Genomic DNA, 22,721 nt, shown 5'->3' with positions numbered 1-22,721 from the left:
TCAGGCTCCCGGCTGTTTCCGCCTTCACCCTGCGCGCAGCATTCTCTACGGCCGCGGCTGACATATACTGTAAAAGAGATTATCACAACACTGAAGGAGCCGCTTATGTGTGAAGAGACGGGCGGCCATTGGAAAATAAATGGATTTATGGTCCTCCTCCTGTTTGTCATTCTCTGTGGACAGCGGTAAAATGTTAATAGGCAGTTGTTGTTATTTTTAAATTATAAATATATATATATAAGTAGTGGAAAAGAGGATGTTGCCTAAATGTGCGCCAACCCACCTGAAATTAATTAGAGGGGAAAAACCTGGACGCTCCTTGCAGAAAAAGAGCGCAAAAAAAAAACCGGAGGGGTTCGTGCGCGTTTGCTTAATGTTTCTCATTATGCGTGGAGAATTGATCCGCAATGGATGCGAGAGCGCATTGTCGGGAAGGACACCAGCTCTACTTACACAACCTGTAGAGCAACTTTTCCTGGATCTGGGCCCACACCGGGTCCGAACCAGCTCTTCCATTTACAATATGGTAATAACCGGATATTTCATGCAATGCACGCATTACCTGCAGCCGAACGTAGGAAATATATGCGGATATTTGAGGAGCATGTTGTAGATACATTTTCATGTGAATTTTTGTATCGCAGTTTCATAACTGTGGTGCTATTTCCTCACATCTGCTGGCTGTAAAAAAAAGCCATTTATTTCCCATGTCTTTAACCACTGCATAATGGCGGACTTCTCTTTTCAGCGCTTGCTGAATTTTAAAGATATATATATATTTTTTTCTTTTTTTAAAGAAAAAAATCTTGGACCATTATTTTCCAAATCTGCAATAAATCTTATTTAAACTAAGAGTGATTCTGATCCATTTTGGATCAGCTGACTTATGAAATATGACATAGGCCACTGACCTCTCAGCAGAATGGACTTATTCACTGATGTCACATTGCTACATTTCAATATAATAAACAATAAAATGATTTCAGAAATTGCCTTAAAATTCACCAAGTGCGTAAAAGGATGAGATTGGCAATTAGGGTATCCGAACCCTGATATTTGTTATAGTATTTGATAAAGCAGACAGAAAAAGTATTGTACTTGTATGCATATGTTGCTAGTAACAGTAATATTATCAATAATAGTGATAAAAAAATAATATAACCTAATTGGATAAACTGATGCAGTGTCTAAATGAGACTCTACAGATAGACATTCAAGATTGTCTATTTTATTGGCATTTAAGGTGGGCTTATCCTGGCTTTTATCTATCACTTCCATCTAAGTTCAGCATAAAGCTCAGGAAAGTCAGGATAGGCGACCATCCCCAGTCATGTTCAAACATGTCTTTTTAACAATCATTTTTTCAGACATTTTTCAGCTTCTTTGTGGATCAGTTTTTTTTATTTTTTTTATTGGGGTCAAGACCTCATTTGGGGTCACAAAGCAACAAATGAGGGTCCTCTTCAGAACTTGTAGAAAAGAAGAAAGATTCCTAATTTGATATCAAAAGATATAGCAGCATTTATAAATAAATTGGATATACTAGTTAAGCATCAGTGATGTTTAGATTACTTATTACTAATCCTTGTACAGTCAGCTTAAAGTTGGGGTCACAAGTTCGCTGCTTTTTTGCAGGTTGGAACAACTGCTTTAGAGAACCGACAGTTGCCTTTTCTATCTATCTATCAAAGTTTTGCCCTGGGGTGCTGTGTCCATCCTGACCTGTTCATAACATCATCATGAAGCTTTATTTGGGATGTTTACGTTCTCTCTTTTTGTGTTTTTCAGTCGGCTGCTAGACGTGCAGGCACCTGCTGTGCAAACTGCCAGACCACCACCACCACCCTGTGGAGGCGCAACGGGAATGGTGACCCAGTGTGTAATGCCTGCGGCCTCTACTTTAAATTACACAACGTAAGTGAGCTTAGAGAGAAAACACACAAATATACACTCACAAAGCCTTCCCTCCGAGTGTGGAGTTTTTTGGGGTGAAGGTGGTACTTAACCGGCTAAGTGGGCGGACAGCGTGTATCGATTTAGGAGTTTGCAAGCAGAGCCTGCTCACCCTGTCGTGCAGAACCCACACCGGTCATCTCTTTTTATAAATCCGTCGTTGTTTCAATGGGGGGCGTTACTCCCCGGAGAGGCTGCCGGGTGGGACTGTCATTCAGTGTAACAGCGTCGGTTACACTGATGAGGATTTGTCTGAGGCTGCTCCTTTCACACCCAGCCTGTCCTCATCCCCATGAATTCATATTGACCGGGAAGGTTCTGTTGGGTTCAGACAATTAGACAAAAGCTAAAAAACGCCCATGACTGGCTTCAGAATGCAGCAGGGTGGATATGCAAAACAGCTGCTCCTTATTTATTGGGTTTATCTTTTACTGGTCCTATTCATTAAAGGCAACTGCCATGACAGAAATATATGTACATGATAATTGGCAGTGCAAGGAGCGAGAGATTCCAAGTGACATTTTCAGCTGAAGTTAACAGCAAAACAACCTTGACCTGCAATAATGCAGCATTCACACTTTCAGAGCGGCTTTTGTTTGCTGTGCCATGAGCTAATGTGCTGCTTTCAACAGGTCAACAGACCCTTGACCATGAAGAAGGAAGGCATCCAGACGCGAAACCGCAAGATGTCCAGCAAGTCCAAGAGGAACAAACGGGCAGGGGATGGCTTTGATGAGCTCTCCAAGTGTATGCAGGACAAGGCCTCACCCTTTGGCGCTGGGCATGGCCTCACCAGCCACATGGCCCATATGGGTCACCTCCCCCCCTTCAGCCATTCTGGACACATGTTGCCCACTCCCACGCCCATTCATCCCTCATTTGGTCACCCACACCACTCCAATCGGTCGCCAGTCTGGGCTGAGCCTCACTGAAGCCCCTGAAAGACACAGGAGCCACTGCATCTCCTTGAACACTAAGCGGCAGATTTTTGTTCTGTACAGTGGTTGGTCGGAGAGTAGCGACTTTCAGTTGGACTGAATAACTGATGGCCGTGTGATGCCACAGCCTTGCTGAGGGGACGTTGTGGACTTTTGCAAACTCTTTCAAGAGCTACCACGACTACTCTGTCCCTCTGGAGAGTGGGGCTGGAGAGGGGAATGAGTGAATGGAGAAGCTTGTCATTCTTTGTTGCTTATTTTTACTAAGTCACTTTGGTACCCACCTCTCCATGACCCTGTAAAAGGAGAGTCCAGAGAGGGCCTAAAAAGAACCGCTGTTTATCAACTCATGATCTTATAAAGATAAAGTGCACCCTGTCCATCCCCGCACTGTCGTCCAGAACTGCCGTGATTACACGTGGACTCCTCAGTGCTTAAAGCTGCTGCAAGGCACCAACAAACCAGAGCTCTCCTCACATGCTGGATTGTGCACCACAATGCTCACCTGTTTTTCATAACTGTTTTATTGAGAAAAAGAAAAAAAAAGACCAACAACTCAGTAAATAGAATGTTTATAAATGCTTAATTGCTATTATTGTTGTTATATTTGATGTTATAATTATTGCTACGATAATTTATTTTCACTTGTTAAACTTTCACCAGACACACATGGAAACATATGATTTTAATTACATGGTTATTACGTAAAGAAAAACACTGACCTGTCTTGGGTGAATAAAAGTCCCTGAGCTGTACGTTTTTATCATTTTTCCATCTCACAAAGAAGAGAAAATAAAGTTTAATACTGAAGTTGACGTCTGTCTTGGTAGTTCTTACTGCCGCAAGATGTAAGTTGTAGAGTGCAGAGAGAAGCATAGAGAAAGAGAAAAATATTTTTTAATATCAGCACCTGTTTTATTTAAAACAGCTGTGATTTCACTGGATTGCTTTAGAATTTTCTTGAAAGCAATTTAGTGGAGTTTTATCTAAAATAGCATTTTTTTTAATAAAGGTCAGATATTGAGTTGCCATGTCGACAGTCTCTTCAAACTGAGCTTTCAAACTGATACCCCTGCTGTGTTACAATGGCAAATTTTAGGGGGATAGCTTGCTAGGTTTTACTTCTTGCAATTTTAGTGAAAGGTAAGGATGTTTTTTTAAACTGGCCATGCTTTAAACACATTACACAGACCTGCCTACTGTGTTCCTTGGTCTTTATGGTGCTGTTTATTCACTTATATTCTCTTACAACCCTCTGGTCCCGAAGATACACAAATTAAGTCTATTTATAAGGCCTATTTCCTCCAAAGGCAACTGTTAGCACTGGATTTAAGTAAGGAGTGTCAGAGTAAAGGTGGTGTAATAGATTGGGGAGAAAGTACTCATCCTTCAGTCTTGGAGTTGTGGGTTTGGCTCCATCAAAGGTATTTTAATCCTAAAATGCCGGTAGATCAGTGAATCAGTGTTTGAATGTCTTAATGTTAAGGAGACCTCCTTGTTAAAGCACTTTATATATGTTTAAGCTTCACAGGTTTGACCACTTTGCTTTTGAAAGAGAACAGCATGTGGTACCAACATGGCAAAAGGCTGCATAAATGCCTGTGCATGGTATTTGTATCTGTTTTTCTATTTTCTTTTTTTTTGGGGAGATATTTCCTATAAAGATTCGGTTTCCATGTTAGACCTTTCACAAACCCACACATGTTATCCTAAAATGTTTGTTTGGGGCATAAACACAGCTACTACACTGATGTTTCCCTTCTCAAAGACTACTTGGTCATTAAAATCATAAGCGGTATCAGATGCATCAAGAGAAGCTCTCTGATCCCTAAAGCGTGGTAATGCTTTGGTCAGGCTCCTCCTCTATCTGTGATGGCTCGTTGTTAAGAGAAGGGCTCTTTGTGGAGCTAAGGCCCCAGGCTGGACCCCTGCGCCCAGACAGCAGGCTCCAGCGAAGGGCTCCGGAGTCACACACAGTCATGCATATGCATATAGCCTCATTGCTTACGCACATGAAGCCACAAATTCACACCCTTCATTTAAGGGATTAATGTATGTAATGTCCATGTTTGCTTTCAGTTGACGTTCCCAAAATTGCCCATTCTGTGTAAATTCACATGTGAAAACCACTGAGTCATGAGTGCAGTGTTTTTCCCACTCCCAGCGTCTGTCATAGTAGCCCTTTTCTCGTTTTTTGGCCTGGGCGACTGGAGTGAGAGGAAGGACATCGGGTCTTTAGTGGGAGAGAGAAGAGGAAGGAAAGGCAATCAGGCGACCTGAGCAAACACGTGGGGGTCTGCTCAAACCCTTCACACACAGATGTGCTCGCAGCTGAGGCTGCCAGGAAGCAGGCATCGACTCTGTTTCTCCCTCTTTTCTTTCTCTTTGTTTATTTTTTGTGTGCTCTCTCTCTCTCCCTCCCTGCAGACGGAGAGAGAGGGAGTCTGCCTTTTGCTCTCCTGTCTGCAGCGCTCTCCCAATCCCAGCGTCCCATTTGGACGATTACAGTAAACTGAAGGGGGATAAAGAAACTTTGAACACCGCCACAGGACTAATGAGTCTACTCGATTAGGGCCAATTTTAGGTCATCATCGCTGAGTTCAACATACCCTCACACGCCCACAGCACAAACCGTCCGATTAAACAGTCCAAGCTAAAAGCGGACATCTACCCCTGCCTGAACCCTCCACCCCGTTGACATCTGTTGGGGTTTTCCAGAGGTCTGAGCTGTTTAAATCATAAAAAAAGGGTAAAAAAAGATTTAGGCTATACAGGGATTTTTATAGGTGATGTTTTTTTTATTCCAGTGTAGGCTGCTTAGTACACAGCTGTCCACTTCAGAAACCCTGACCGTGTGCAGGAATGGGTGACTGAGAAAGGAGGGATCCTGTTGATCCACCGGATGAGCACCAGTTAAATCTGCCAGAGAGCAGTCTGGCCAGCTGTGTGGAGCAGCTCTGTGGGAGCTGTGCCGAACGCCGGGCCGCGACTTCAGTGGGCTGCACACTGCAGCAGCCAACGGGTCCGCTCGGCTGGGCTTTGGCCGGGCTCCCAGAGAGCAAGAACTCTTAAAGGAGGCCCTCCAGAGGGAAGGAACAGTCCTCCCAAGAATAATACAGCGGTCTGAAACAACAGAGACTCCCACATAACACATGAACATGCAAGTGCACAAAAAGATGCAGACAAATTAATTGGTCTGGCAAAAATGCAAAATAAAAAAGAGGCCTTACATAATTTTACCTTGTGTGTTAGAAAATTCACACTGGAAAGAACCTTTTATTTGACTACAACGAATTGATGAGCTAAAAAAAAAGGAAAATATTGTGTGACACAACTAATGAGAACCATAACAATTTAAACCATTTTCTTAGCTGATACTAAAATGTCCAAGTTCACCGAAGGGTCTCTGTGCTTAGTCGACTATAATTATCTGCTTCCTGCATGAGGTATTTGATGCCATATCTTTTCAGCCCTAGACTAGGCTGAATAAGGATCCATATTAATTCTGCAACATGCACAGAAAGCAGGATGATAAAGAAGGTAAATAATCTCTCCAAATCTTTCTGTTAAATTACTTCAACAAGTAGAGACGTCCTGGGTTGACTCAGTCTCAATAACAACCTTTGCTCATTGCCAGCATGGCAACCAGTTGTTTTGGAGTGAAGCCAAGAAAAAAAAAATCTTTTTCTTTCCTCCCATTGAAACTTTAACCATGCAGTTTGCTTAACTTTATTGGGACTTTAACTGGACCTGTGTGTATTGATCAAATGAGAATAAAACTGAGCAAAGAATGAGTGTCACAGGAAGTAAAGGATGAATATGATTTAAACTACCTCATGCTCACTGTTTAGCATGGTAGAGGACCTGTCATGCATTTAGCATTGAAGGCCCTGGGGACCCTGTGAGACAATCTGACAACAATGAATAGTTTAAAATATTCGAAAGTTTTTAGAGAAAGAAAAAAACCTGACATTTGACTCATCTCTGTGTCTTATAACCAAATGGACCCAGTCATCCAAAGCAAAAAACTAATGCCAAAAAATTATTGTTGAACCGACAAAAAAATAAACCATTCAACCTACATACCATTAATGTGCCACCAGTAATTGAGAGAATTTTTTTTTTTCTAAACACTTCCCAACCAAATTAGTTGAATATTAAAATTACACATAGGATTTTTCAAAAATGTTTCAGGGAGTAACAGCAATGAAAGAACAATTTTATTCTATTTTTCATCTTTTTTTTTTAACCAGGACTATATCATGCAATAATATGCACATATATATATTTACAGACCTATTAGAGGCTGTTTCCAAAATAAGATGATGCTATTTCTCATGGCAGCACAAATCCTAGTTGGTTAACTGACGGAAAATAAACCTTTAAAATGGACGAGAATGTTCTTTAAAAAAGTAAGGCTTTAGTTTCATTTTTATTTTTTGAAGAATAGCGTTTCTGCTGTCTTAAGAAGTCTTACATTTAACGGTCTTTATTCTGTGTCTCAAAAACTCCCAAAAGGACTCAGGTAATTATTTCTTGCTCTTTAATTGCCACATTTTGGCACAATACTTAAATATATTTTAATAGAACTTTATGAGACAAAGCACGGCAAAGTTGAACATAATTGTAGAGTAGGATAAAAAAAGTCATTTTTCAAAAATATTTACAACAAAAAAATCTGTCAACATTCAACTCCCTTTGTGCTCATACACATTAATAAAATTCACAGCAATCTAGAAGTTCCAAAGAAACACATATGAAATACCAGACAATGAGCCCTGAGAAACAAGGGTTAAGAAACCCCAGTTTAGATCAAACTCCTGTCCTGCAACTTTTGGATCATATCTTCCAACTCAAATAAGGTCATAAGCGAGAAGAGATCAGACATTTAAATTCAAATTATTTATAATGTCATATAACATGCCTTTATTTATTTTTAATGAAAATGTCAATTTCCCTTTGGGATGAATAAAATGTTTTAAAATTTGAATTAACTTGAATTCTCATCAAATCCACTGTCAGATTACGATTATTAAAAGTATTATTCCCATTGGGCCTTTCTTTTCGAAGACCAGACATCTAATTTTTGACTTAGAAACAGGAGAAACAAAAAATTAAAAAAATAAACACATAATGAATGTTTATCCAGGTTGGACACTTTAAAAAGTTTGACATTACAGCATTTATTTAAATAGTTGGCTGAAGTAGGCAGATGGCTAGCTTAGCTTAGCCTCAATGAAACATATAGTGATCCACAGATAAATTGCCACCATTCAACCACTTTTGCAGCACTAGAGCAGTTTTACAACAAGACCTGCTAAAAAGATTTACATGTAAAAAAAATGCACATTAACTTTGATTTAGCAGCCCGTAGACCCAATGTATCGTTAATTGCGAAAGAAGTGAAGGGTGTGGTAGGTTAATCTAATTTCATTAATTTATCTAGTTTAATTAGTCTCACTTATTAATAGGCCTACAGATTTTCAGTTTAAACAAAATTGCCTAAAAATATTACAAACCCCTTAATGTAACTTATTTGAACTTGCAGAAGTAGTAGAAAGGATAAATTGATCACAAATGTGATCAGTTATTTGACAAACAAGTTAGTCACAGTGGCTCACCGTATTGTTTACACCTCCTGAAGCCTTTTCACATTTTGCCATGTTTTATCCTCAGATGTTAAAACTTTACTAATGGAGTTTTATGTAGATCAACACCAAGAGGCACAATATTTGTATGTGGAAGGTAGTTTTACAAACGATTGGAATTAAAAAATGTTTAAGTTTGTATTTAGCCCAGAAAGACAATGTTTTCCAGAGCCACATTTCACTGCACATTTTCATAAAGTCTTTGAAGTAACTCTCTACCAGACTGGACTATTTGTCCTCTTTTCTCTGCAGAAGGGCTCAATTTTGGCAGACAGGATGGAGAAAATCTGTGAACACTGATATTGAAGTCTTGCAGATTTTGATTTGATTGATCTCACAGTGGATAAATGTACTCATTCTGTTGGCACAATAGTCAAAAAGAAGAAGAAGTTGCCAAAAGGAGAAAAAGGTGTGCAGGACTCTTGATTGAATGTCTTTCTGGACTTTGAATAAGCCATTTAAATACCTGGTTATGCTTTGACATAAAATATCACAATGCGGCTTCGGCTGTGTGTTTGAAGTTTTGCCTGTCAACTCCCTGCTGATGCCAAAGGAAAGCATCTCCATAGCATGATGCTGCTGCTGTGTCTCATGCCTGGTATGGTCGAATCAGGGCGGTAATCCATCCCAGTCAGTTTTTGCATGTACAACAATAGATTAACTTTTTTAGTCTAAAGTGGCGTCTGACAGCAAAACAGCTGCATTGGATTTTATTTATAGGTATCAGAGTAAAAGGGACTATACAATCAGATAATATTTCAAGATACCATGTTTCATTTTAATTGACTTAATATTTGTTTACCACTTTCTGTTCTATTACCACTTTCTGCTTATTAAATCCTAGATAAACAATCTAAAGTGTGAGTTATGAAATGCAGCAAAAAATTGTTGGAAGGAGTATAAATAATTGTACAGGCATATACAGTAATTACTGATCAAGAGAGGTACCAAAAATGCCAAGCAGCCCAAAGACAAGGCATTACAATTCAAATAATGAATTTGTTTTTGTTCTTGAGGCTTGAGCACTCTACTTTCTAATTCAGTGGTTTCTATTTGTTTATGTAAAGTGAGGAGTTAGTATGCTGTTTTTATACAGCAGGCCTCTCTGAGCCAATGGCTTCACCAAGAGAGGAGACATCCTCTCTTGACTTTCTTCCTGAATTATGTGTCACACAAAAACATAAAGTAGGAAGTTACTTATCTTGACTATCAGAGTGGCATTCCTAAGAAGAGATGAAGAGAAGAGATCTCTGATGAGTCAGTGTGGTGAACATGGTGGCCACCTAGATCAGAGCATCGGGAGGTTTTACGACTTTAACCTGGAACTGGATGTTTCAGCTCATCTTCTACTCCCTACCTCTTTCTCTTTCTCTCCTCCGCTCTCTTCTATTTATACTCACTGACTTCCCTCACCGCCGCCCGCTCCCTTTCCTCTCAGAGCTTGGTGTGAGGGTCCGATCTCTTCATCCTCCTTGCCATCCATCCATCCCCCTGTTACTCCCACTCTTTCCACGTCTCCGTCTCCCCCAGAGTATTTGTTTTTCCATCAAATTGAATTAGCGGAATCAAAAGGTATTCCGAACATCCCCTCGCAAAGTTGAGTCAGAGAGAAGGAGATGTAGAAGATGAAAGGAAGTGCAGCACAGTTCAAATGCAGGTCTCGTAGAGTGTGTGCTGCAAAAGGGGGCTTAGGGGGAGGGTTGACCTTTGCCTGGACCTTTGTGGTAAAGCATCCCTCATTCCACAGACCCATAGAAGGATATTAAAGCTGCAGGACAGGACAACATTGAGGTTGGACAAGGATTGGGAAATCTATCTGTGCTATTAGATGTCCTAAATTAAGAGTTTTACTCCCTTAGCCCTGTGGCAGTAATGAGACCTTGAGGAACTGCATGATAAAGCATATCTATGAAAAGTTTCAATTGTAAGAGTTATCAATTCATAGCGTTTCTGCAATCAAGAGACCCAAACATGAACTTCCTCTTTTGCTGAATGAAGATAAATTCATAGAAATACCCTGTGTCAGAGCTTTACAGGAAAAAGGAGCGTAAAACACCTGGTCCAAGCTATTCATGGAAACCTCAGCAGACACACCAAAATTTCACACTTGAATAACTCTATGAACTGCTAAGATTAATCAACTGAATCGTGCGGAGCGACAAAGTGATCGACACGGAGTTGACAGGAAAAGCTGTCAGTCGAAGTATTTCAGAGCTGAGAGTAGTTGATCAGAGATTAGCGGCCTCTTGTTGAGAGGAAGCAACCACATCCTGACCAGCCCGGAAAAATGCCATACCTTGTTAATGATCGATATCGCCATATCAAGAAAGTTATATAAAAAAGGTGCATTTTGATCTTGCGTGATCCTGTCTTTGTTGTACTTTACACATTTTCGAAATTTTTCCACCTCAGAATCGTGGGTGATGAAAGATTATAAGCTGCCTAAAGCTGCATATCAAGCTTTACTTAGGACACAGCGTCTGGAACACATGAAAAAAAAGAAAAGAAAAACAAGAAGTGAGAGATTCAAACAGGAAGCATTTATGTGGTGCTATTAAGACCAATTAAAACCATAGAGGTTTGACAGGGACAGTAAAAGAAGATTGATTGGAGGGGGTACGTGTTTAAGTGTAATTCTGTCATCACAGAGTGGAGCTTCCTGTGCGCAGTAAGGGGACCCACCACTAGAGTAATCTCACCACTGATTATGCTAAGATTCAGCGTTCTGTAATGTGTTTAAGTCAGTAGTATTTTTCTTTAAACACGTTGCAATTCCTGGTCCTACACAGCATCACAAGCTGTCAGGAATTTGATGGAGTTGTGTTTCATAAGATGAAAGGCTGGTTTCTACTCAGAAACCAGGTTGTCTTTGTGTGTGTCGCAGTGAACGCAGGTAGCCCCCCCCCCCGTTCCACAGACACTCTGCTGCACCTCTCCAAAATTATAGGTGACCCCAGTCAGTGCTGCAGACAGGAGGCCTCTGATTGGTCAAATCTTCATCCACTCTACCCTATGCGTATTTCCTGTTTGGTACCTTACCGGCTTGTTTTGTTTGTGGAAAAACAAAACATGTGGAAAACAACTTGTAGAGTTGGAACACCTAGAAGAGCGAGGTGCGCGAAAACGCTGGGACCCTTTTCCCACCTGGATCCCACCCTTTTTCACCCTCATATCCCTCCGTTGTCGCAGAAACTTGCCCCTTGTGTTTTTCCACTTCCTCACCGCCTCGGCCGTATCTAGACACACAACTGGTCGTTGATTGTCCCTCTAGCATTGTGGTGTGGAATAACATAGCACAGATCACGCTTCAAAATTGGGCATAAATGAAAAATTTATGCATCATACCTGCGACACACTCACTGCTACACACTGCTGCGGGAGTATAAGCAGCCCTTAATATTCTTTGTTTCTTCTGCATATTCACACAGCAGGGTTTTATCACTAGAATGTGAAAGTGGCAAACTTTCAGAGCAAGAGCTTCTTGGTGAAGTTTGTGGTCTTCAAAAGAATTATTGACATGATGAAGTTACAGTGAAGAAAGCAAATGAGTTGTGCATGAACTCGTAGGGTTTTGGTGGTTACTAGGCTCTTTTTGACTGTGGTGACAAATGCTACCATCTGCACCTTAGTTTGTCAGATTAGCAGCTCATCTATGGCTCAGAGGAACAGGCTAAACTCTGACAAAATAACACCACTCTTGGACAATGAGTTAGAGAGCTCATCTGGAGACAGACTGCTGTACTGTATCTTAGGTGCAAAATGGAGCATTATTACAGATTCTTCTTTCCAGCAGCTGTTAGACTCAATAACCATCCATGCTTCCGGCAAACTCCGTCGGTCTTTGCAACCCTGCTGTCATTGCATCGTTTTTGAGTTTTTTGTAGACTGTTTTTTTTAATGCACACCCTTCACAGGTCAGGAACCTCAAGGTGAGTTTTAGTAGAAGATGAATACATAAAAAATAAACAAAATAGGATCAAATCAAAATGTCCACATGGCAAAGATAAAACAGCATACACACAAACACAAATTAATCTAGTTAAAGCCTGTCTGAATAAGTGAGTTGTCAGCTGTATCTGATTCTACACAACCAAGACCCAATAAAGAGGACACAAACCTCTGTCCAGAGTTTTATTGTCATGCAAACGTACTCAGACACTTTTAAAAAAGAAATGATACATACCTTTCGCTAATGACAAAAATGTGGCATACATATGCATTTAACCTCATTCATTATGACCCCAGCTATTAAGAAAAAAAGAAACTGGTGCAACGATTCCTTTCAGGTACTAAGTAATTAGTTATCAGGGTTTTATGATTTAATCTCAGTCTAAATCCAGTTAAGCTGTGAAGACCTCCGAGGTTTGTTAAAAATTTTATTGAACAAAACTGCATCATGAAGAACGGGGAAACCACAAATGTTTGAAGCAGATTTTTGTTGCACAACAGTACCTGAGCCTTTCAACATCTCACAGAGAACTGTCTAATCCACCGTCTGATAATGGAAGCATAACCAGAACTGCTTTCTTTAAAGCAACACTGTGTAACTTTTAGCTACAAGGTGGGCTAGAACTGTAACCTTCAACTTTATTACCCCTGAAAGCAACTGGCAACACTGCGCTGTTACTAAATTAAACAGTGTCCCTATGTGTTTCTGTTAGTAGACCACTTTAGAGCAGTGGATTCAAAAGTCATCAAATTCCTTGCAAAAGCAACGCCACATTCAATCATGTAGATTAAATCCTACATCAGAAAACCAAATATATGTCTGATTGATTAAGGGTTATTTATGCTTTGTTGCCTAAAAATACGCTTCTAGAGCTAGCTGTCACGTTTAAGTGGAGGTCAGGCTACCGTAAACTGGAGCCTTGGGTCACACAAATCCTTCAGAAATGGATCTCAAATTACATAGGTGATTTTGAGAAGGGGAGCCTGCATTGAGTATCAATATACACCAGGTGCTACAAACTGATATGAAAAAACATTTAATATATGAGAAATTAAGCTTAAAATTGGGTAAAAAAATGAAGTAAGAATCTAACCATGTCAGTCATTTGCATTTGCCATCTTCTTAATTTATCTTTAGGTTTAGATTGAAGCTAAAACAAGTTGATCATTAAATGTGAACAAAACCAGGGCTTAGTTTTACAAATGAGAGCATTTGTAAATCTTACTTTTAGTGTGACATATTCATGTGTTGTAATATTGGAGATTGTTTCAAGTAAGAAAAATATAAGAATAATAATAAAAAAAATGTTTTATTTGAATTTGACCTCAGAAAACGAAAGGCTGGTGAAAAGCAAGCCAGAAGAAGTCCAGTTTAAAGTTTGGAGCAAGCCCCATAAAAGATGCAACAATCATGTGGAATGAGGTAATCTAGGTAGATGAAACAGTTAACTTCCTCGCCTGAGGGAAACCATCTCTAACATTAGACATCTGACCATGCTGTGGGGGCATCATTATGCTGAGGGGAAGCCTTTCTTCAACACCAACAGGGTGATGGGTGAAGCTAAATCTAACATAATTCTCTGAGAAAGGCTGTTGGAGGCTGCAAAAGTCACAATTTTGTGCTTTGTTGTTTTGCTTTATCAGATTAAGTCCCTGCAAAGAATGAAACTAAAAAGAATTGGATAAGTTAGATGTGGTTGACCTTGTTAAAACTATTTTGGATAGTGTCACAAATTCTTAAATGATAGATTAAAGTGTGAGTAATCAGCTAAGAGGCAGCTGTTAGGAGCAGGGCGGGGATATGCCCCCACTTCTTTCACCATGAAAACCAGGCCAGTCTCCTCTCACCAGGGACGGGGAGCATTCAGCATGTCCACCTGGGGACAGGTAGTGTTCTGGTCTTATTCAGCTCTGCATCTCCTGCTCACCTGCCCTGACAGACACATTTTCTCCCTCTGTCTAAGGACAAATGGGCTCATTCATTTTTAGGCTCCCACTGACAAACGGAGGTGGGGTGGGGGAGGGGGCATACAGTACCAATGCCTGGGAAGACTCAGGGGAGTGGGCGTCTGGGTCTTGCAACCTCTTCACCGCCCATATAATGTCGCCCAGCATTCCCAGCCTCTGGCCTGCCCCCCCCCTGCTTTCACCAGAATGTAACAGGAGACATGCATGGCTGGCTGAGACAAGGGCATCCTGGACCTCTGCCAGGAGTGAGATGATAAGACCCAGGTGCCTACTCCTGGATAGATCCTCTGGACACTCCCAGATGGGGGAATGGCCAAGCAGAGAATGGGACAGCAATAGAGGACAGTAGCAGCCCACAGAGACCCAATGTGCTTTGCTCAAACTTTCAAGCTGTTCTGCACGTTACTGTAGACTAACCATCCACCTTGATTGGTGGATTATGTGACAACATTGTCCTGAATTCATTCACCATATTGTGTTAGTTCTCATGAATGGAGGTAGAAATTAACCTACGTTGATTTTGTTTCTGGTTCTTCTTTTGCTAGTTGCTTACTTATACCATGAAACCAAATCCATATTTTGCAATTTCTCAGTGAATCAATCAAAAACTACACCCATCACCTATTTTATCTGTTTGATTCAGCCAATCTCATTGAACTGACCAATGTCACTTATATGATCAACTCAATGAAAGTACATTTTTGTGACTTTAAGGCCCTACCAACATGCAGACAAGATTAGGTCTGACTGCAAAGTTATTTGGTCGTTTAGGCTGCGCATCCGAATGGATCCGACATTTTTTGGGAGAGGATAAACAAACCTTTTCAAAAGTGGGTCGAAAAATCAGATAACACTAGTTTCATGTTTGAGCGTCAACATGAGAGTTGCGTCTTTTCTAATAGAGGGTTTGAAGAGTCGCTGATAGTGAGTCTTGTTTCTACAAGGTGATAAAGAGTCCATTATCCTTTTAAGCTCCCCTCACTATCCTCTGCAAGTCCTCTTCTATGCCACATTGCTGCTTGAGCACCACATTGAAATCGGGTTTCCGAACGTACTCCGTTGAACTTTATGCTATCCGCTCTTTCTACATCTGGGCTGCTGATGCTGAGGGGTGTGAGCTCAGGTCATTCCAATCGCTTTGTGCACGCTGAGAACCAGGTTGTTGGTTAAATAAATCTAAATGTCATCTATATATTTAGTCATTGGGTTTCTCATCATGTGCAATAATAATTAAGCACTACTGCAAACTACAACACCATGAATAACATCTATAGCAACCAGTTGGTCAGGCCTCATTTCAGCTCTGCATATCAGGCCAACTCATGCAGAAAAGGCACATACAATGAGGGCATTCCTACATCAACTTTTCGTTGTGTTAGCCATCAGTGTGGCATTTTGTTATGTCCTGTGTTTTGCTTACTTGGTGAGTAAACATAGACAGGCATGCACAAACAAATCGAGTTACGTGTCTAAGCTGAACTGAAGATCTAGAGTACGTGTAAAGCCATCTTTCTTATAATACAAAACAATATGCATTGTGGCTGAAAGTTAAATTAAATAAATGGGTTAGGCTGAAAATATTTTATGTGAAAAGTTAGTTGAGGCAGGCAACTGTTATCTAAGCTTAGTACCAGTGCCACTGTAGTCTGGGAGACTCTTGACTTGGAAAACATTATTACTGTCTATATAAGCAATTCATTCTTCAAAGATCTCCTTTTAAACTTCTGTTTAACTTCAAACATTTTTCAGGATCGGACATGTGTGCTAACTCCAGTGGAGACAAAAATTATCAGGGGCATCTTACATGCACGCACTCTCTTACGCACTACAGGCCTATCTGAGGAGGATCGGTATGAAAAAGACGTTGTGCTCACTCATTGGTTCGGTGGGATGTTGCAACCCCGGCACCTAACTGGTCCTTATCTCCCCTGAGCAGACTGCACATCTCGATATGCATCTGTCATATTTGTCGGAAAGAAAGACACAGCGGTGAAAGCACGATGAGTCAAAAAAAAAAAAAAGGGTCACTGAAATAAACTCACTTTCCAGCGGTTTCTGCATGATCATGATCATTTGTTTGTCTGGCTCCATATTGGAGAGGATGCAAGACATGACAGCCATCCACTGGAATATTCAGATTCTGGTTTTGGTTCTTTTAGGCATGTTACTATCGTATTTAGCAAAAGTTGTCATACAACATGAACATTTCTTACATTTTTTTATGTCACAAGTACAAACGTCAGAAATCCGCACCAAGCATTGCATAACAATGAAAGAAAGTATACAAATAATTTAATAAATAAAATCAGGAAAAAAATAGGGCTTTAGCTTTCTTTTTTTAATGACGTTTAATAAAAAAAATTAACTGATTAATCGCCTTATGTTTTCACCTGAGTACTAAATAGAGTCCACCTGTTATCTATGATCTGAACATAAATCCAGCCATTCTGTGGGGGACTTAGAGGTCCAGTAAAGAACGTTTGTATTCAATCAGCATCTGAAAGACAAAAATACACAGAAGTCAGGTCAGGGAGGGAGTTTTTTTTAAACAGTTTAAACTATATTTAGGGTCAAAGAGTATTGTTCAATCACTTGTCTAATACAATAATCACACAAACAGCCAAAAGGCCTGTGGTAATTGCAGTGAAAGTGCAGAGATCCACAGTTTGGATAGGCAACACTGCAATAAAACTGACCTTTATAGAGGAGTAGCAAAAAAGAAACCCAGTGTTGAAAGAACAAAGCCAACAGAAGCTCTATTTTCATTTTTTCAGAGACTATGTAGAGAACACAACAGTCCTTTTGTAAACCTTTGTGCAATATCTGTGGGAATATGCATCGGTACAAAGTTTTTCTAATCTTATATTTTTTCTATTTCATCTTTTTGTGTTTCCTAACTAAAATAATGTCATTTGTTTTGTTAAGTGGGCTATCTATTTATCTTCTTCGCCATCAACTGAATATAAACGGGACTCAACGGGCCTAGCCTTACAAAAGAAATACATTGTAAGCCTTGTAAAACATAAACTTCTTTCTTTCTAGAAAAAATCAGGGACTAATAATTAAACACATTTTCTTTATCATACATTTTATGTCCTTAAAACTTCCACCGTCTATCTTGATAAGATCGGTTATGTGGCTTTATGTACTACAGCAGCAAATTCAAAAATGTCTCTTTTGATTAATAACCATACTTTCTCCGGTGCTCTAATATAATTAAATATGATCAATAATAGACTTGTATTGTGACAAAATATGAAAATGTGGAAATATTATTTCAAGTTATAGATAGCATCTCAACATGTGTATGTTTGTTCCTTTTTTCATGTATTGCCTTAATACCATCATGTTAAAATTCACCAGAATCATCACTGTCATCTTTCTATCAACCTTACGATCGATAAGGCGCCGACCTCTGGTTGTCACAGTTTCTTACATAAGTTCTGTCGGCTCTTGTGGTTAGCCAGACCTGTGAATGTGTGTGCATGGGTGTCTCTTTGAGAAGAGCAACACTTTCATCACTGAGCTTCTGTCTCAGAGCCTCTCTATATGTCCACACATTTATACCTCTGATTGACATTTAGCCTGCCAAATCAGCTGGCACAAACACACACAAAACACCACACACAGACATCTAATCCAGCTAATCCACCCGGCCAGTTCAACAATTGCTAACATGGTTAATCACCCATGGAAAAATACAGAGACCAAATTGACTGATAGAGTTATTCCATTTACTTGTTTGATTAAAACATGTCCCCGCTGCCATGGTTCACTGGAGATCATCTTGGAAAAAAAAAACTAGAAAACAATGCATAGAAATTAATTAAAGCCAACGCTTCAAACAGCTTCATTCAATTATTGGTGCAAATAACAAGCTCTGACGTACGATAACCACAACATGCAGACTCATCAAATTAGTTTAGGAGAAAAATAGGGATTTGGGGAAGCACTTAGAAATTGATGATATGGAGCTTTTGACACTGCAAGGTCTTTTTCTTATAGAGAGAAATTGTTTCCTGCAAGGCAGGAGAGAACAACAACATCCTTTCAGATATCATTAAGGCCAGCTGGAGACGTGCATGGTCATTTTTGGGTCAGCCTTTACTCCTTACCTGTGACTGCTTAGAGTGAAGAGCACTGATATGATGGTGTGTAGCCCCCCCATATGTGAGCCCTCTGTGGTGGAATGAGACAAATGAAAAGAGTGGAGGCTGAAAGGAAGAGTTCTGATTCATTTCTTTGGCAGCATGACAAAACTGTAGGGAGTGCAAAAATGAGAAGGGAAAGAGAAATGATCAAGAGTTTAAGAGGGAATGGAGAGAGAAAAAACATACAACAGACAAGTGGAGAGAGGAGCCTGCTAGATTAGCCACTGCTTTCAATTGACTGGCTGCTTCATTTAGGATTGTACAGTACATCTTTACATCTATTTTGCAAAAGTAACTTTAAAACATATATTATAATTAAAACAGCAGGCATCAGGTATTGTAATGGTGAAGGAAAAAGTGATTTATTTTTCTAAATGTTCCACACATACTAATCAGATACTGTGGTAGGCCTTGAAATGTCCCCTTCTGAGTCAGCTCCTTTTCTGAAACACTTTCCACTCTTATTAAAGCTACAAGTCTTTTGGAATGTACTAAACCTTAGTTTTCTTTTGCCCATCTACTTTTAAAAAGTGGAGTCTAAGAAACGAATTCTTAATCAGATTGTATGAAAAACAACTTCTCTGAACGTTGACTAGGCCATTCTAATTCTTAAATATTGTTAGAACATCTGCCCACTCTGAGGTCTTTTGCAGTGTTTAACTGTATCGTGTATCAAGCTTAATCTGTCTTTCATTCAACTCTTACAAACTTCACTGTCCCTGCTGAAGAAAAGCATCTCAGCAGCCTGATGCTGTCACCACCTTGTTTCACAGGGGGAATAGTGGTTATGTTCAGGGTGATCTGCAATGTTCCCTTCCCGCCACACATGGTGTTTTTCTTCTAGTGCCAAAAAAGTGAAGTTTTGTTTTCATCTGATCAGAGCACCTTTTTTTAATGCCTTTTTCTGTGTCCCCTAAACGACCTGTGCAAACAAAGTGTCTAATGACTATATCTCAACCACAGTTTTTATCTTCCCCCACTTCTATAAATTATTTATAGAGTTTTAAAGTGCATGACTAATAGCCGCCCTTTAGAGAGATATGCAGGTTTGCAGTTTTGTTCTGCTTTTCATTTTTGAATGATGAACAGTTGCATGTGAGATGTTTAAGTCTTAAGATACTGCTTTATAACAAAACTGCACTGGATTTCACTTAGAGGTATCAGGGTTAGGGGCATAAAGTCAATAAAAAAACTCCACACATTCTTCACCTGCAGGCGTCAACATGTTCTCACAGACACGATTGTGGGCACATTGGCTTAAAAAAAACGAAGACAATGAGAGCGGAGAGGGCAACGTGCTGCCTCTGTCAGGCACATTTCACAGTGGCCCATCACAGCTAGTTATAGCAGGCCTGCGGCCAACCACTGCTTATGCACTGGGTAAACACTGCCACTTCAGTTGCATGGAGCCTCAGACGCACTCCTGCAGTGCCATCCAACTCCCTCTCCCAGCCACACATACGGGCCGGATGATTAATGGTCTGTTAGTATTAGAAACGACACTGTTACTAAACCTCAGTGATAAAAAGTCCCACAAAGTCGCTGCAGCTCCTTTCATCTGTATTTGTCTGTTTGCCCCATGCTTGCGTGTCTCCTTGGAATATTTAGTATTTAATTTAATAGTGATGTAATCTTTTGGTATTTTATATCTTCAAGTCCTTGACTGTTTGTAGGGGCAAGCACACACTCGCATACAGTATTAAAGGACATCAGGGGCAAGGGTACATCTAAAAGGCTCAACATAGGTTTGAGGTTTCTAAGGCCTAAAGCTGTGAAGCTCAGATAGGTTGATGGAAGTAAACCTTCTGGTTTATACAGAGAACTGAACTCAGGCCACATGTTTACACAATCCAAAGTCAGGTCATGAGTCATTTGCTCAGTTATTCAACAGTTTGAATATAGTTTGGCTTCATTATATGCCCATCATGTGACAGCAGTCAGCCAGAACACCCCCTCCACAAGGCCATAGCTTCTCTTCCCTTGCTCTGTGCCTTCTCTGAGCTTTCTCTAGACCCCCCCACCCCTCCCCACCCCCCAACCTTCGACTGGCGCCTGTACGGTTAGTTAGTGAATGCCACAGGACATCATGTGACAAACAAGCAAACACACACAGACACGCTGCCACGTGCACGCACGCACACAATTCAGCAGATATAAACTACAAGCACCAACACATTCATTCGTCATTCCCCTTTCCATTGACTTCTTTCATGTGGGTCGAGTTGAATGAAGAGTGAAGCGCCCTGACAATAGAACCTATTCTACTGGCTGCGTCGACACAGGCTGTCCGTGTGTGTTTGCTCCAGCGGTGTCCAGACGCACCTTGAGGCCAAATGTTATCGCCTACTGCAATTAGAGGCTTGCTAAATTTAAAAATCTGCAGGATGTGCTTTTTTTTATGCAGCAAGTAAATTTATGTTAGTTTTGCTTTGTGCTTGAACGGTGTGTCCTCGACGATTTTTTGCCCATTAATATTTCTTAGAAAAGAGACAGCTAACCCTTTAAGAGCTTTGATTTATGTGGCAGGGGTGGAGAGTTCTCCTTCTTCGTAACAAATGGCTTTTAGAGCAAAAGCAGAAATTAATATGTTAAAACAAGGCCATTATGAGATAACCGTCTGTTGATCGCGGGATTCATTACTAAACCTCATCACCTAGAACATCCAACACAGTGTTGGCTCCACTGAATCCCCCCCTTTCCTCTCTCTTCCTCTCCTCTTTGGCAGACTTCCAGCGTCTGAAACTCTAGACGGTCCTGGTTCGACCTTTTCTACAAAATTTAGGAAGCCATTAGCGACATCAAATCATTATTGCGGAGAAAAAGGAGAGATTGAGAGAGAAAGAGACTGAAAGGAGGAACAAGAGGCACACAGAGAAACAGACGAGGAGAAAGAGATCAGATTTCTCCTGTTTTCAGTTGCCCAATTACAATAATGCACGAGGGCCAACTTTACTAATACATATTGAAATGATACCCAGAACACAAAATAGGCTAATCACTGCTGTAGATGTTAAACTGGATACATTCTCTCTACCAACAAGCATGCAAGTGTATTGAACATGCATGGAACAACTACCAACATATTTAAGTTAGACTTTTAAAGACATATATCATAATCTTTGAAATCTTTCCTTTTCAGTTGTTGTCAGTATTGTGACTTTAATAAAAAAAGAGGAAAAAAAGCGAGTAGCTGAAAATATAACCAAAGGCGAAGGGCGAAGAGATTTAAAAGAATGTACCCTGCTTCAGTTTATGAAACAAAGATTTATAAGGAAATCATCCAGTGAGCTTGAGGATGGCCAGAAAAATGTTGCTTGAGAGCAGAAACAGGGAGACCTAACAAATCAGCACCTTACTGAAGGATTTAGAAGTTCTTTGTTGTAATCGCAGTTTGTATATAATTCATCAGGGGACAAATAATCAAGTGTACCACAATTCTGATTTTATTAAAAAGCAATTTCTGATTGGGTTCTAACCAGCTGATTAGTATAGGAACACATCAACACCCCTAAACTATGGAAGCAGAACAGCCTGCTTTATATTTAAAAACTAACAGATTGTCAGTCAGGGTAGCATTTTTGAGGGTTTAACCTACACCACATAAGAATAGTTGTCAAAGTGCTTTTATAATGTAATGCCAGTTCATTGGTATAGGTTTGCCCTAAAGTTGGGCGTACACTGTGTGATTTTTTTCAATCGTTGCATGCAGTGCTCACACTATACAACTAACCGCAGGGTTTAGCCGTACAGTGTGAGCTCACAGCTCACGATTTATGTTCGGCCCGATGCTCTCATGCGATCTACCTGCTCACACTGTACGACTAAAAACCATATAAGACTCAGCTCCGCAGTGAGATGGAGTTGCTCTGTAGCTCTCTATCCTTAAGCCAAACAAATAGAAGGGGGATGTTAAGCTCACTATAGTGAAACGCGCTGCCTTGGCCATTTGTGCAATTTTGTGCTGAAAGCCCTGAAAAGAAAAGGCGACAACGTATTTGGAAAAAAGACATGGCTGAGCAAACGTGGCTACTACGGTCTGTCAATTTTACAGACAGAGCTGCATTTTACGCATTGTATCCCCGCCATGCTGCTGTGTTTACAGAAGAATCCTTGTT

At 40.3% G+C, this 22,721-nt stretch overlaps 1 protein-coding gene across 5 annotated transcripts in view; it reads left to right on the top strand.

Moving 5' to 3' along the window:
* LOC107091504 (GATA-binding factor 2-like) overlaps positions 1–3,704 on the top strand; it is a 15,591-nt gene extending 11,887 nt beyond the window's left edge. For 4 of the 5 annotated variants that reach the window (XM_015385463.1, XM_015385464.1, XM_015385462.1 and 1 more), the window contains 2 exons: positions 1,789–1,914; positions 2,586–3,704. In XM_015385463.1, the coding sequence (XP_015240949.1) occupies positions 1,789–1,914; positions 2,586–2,885 (426 nt within the window). In that variant the 3' untranslated portion in view covers positions 2,886–3,704. The remainder of the gene's footprint in view (positions 1–1,788; positions 1,915–2,585) is intronic. The other variant, XM_015385465.1, reaches the window with a different exon arrangement.
* The last annotated feature ends 19,017 nt before the right edge of the window (positions 3,705–22,721 follow it).

This window comes from Cyprinodon variegatus, unplaced genomic scaffold (assembly GCF_000732505.1).
Source record: "Cyprinodon variegatus isolate N-32 unplaced genomic scaffold, C_variegatus-1.0 Scaffold340, whole genome shotgun sequence".
In the NCBI taxonomy this organism is placed as follows: Eukaryota; Metazoa; Chordata; class Actinopteri; order Cyprinodontiformes; family Cyprinodontidae; genus Cyprinodon; species Cyprinodon variegatus.
This window is presented reverse-complemented; position numbering and strand designations above follow the sequence as displayed.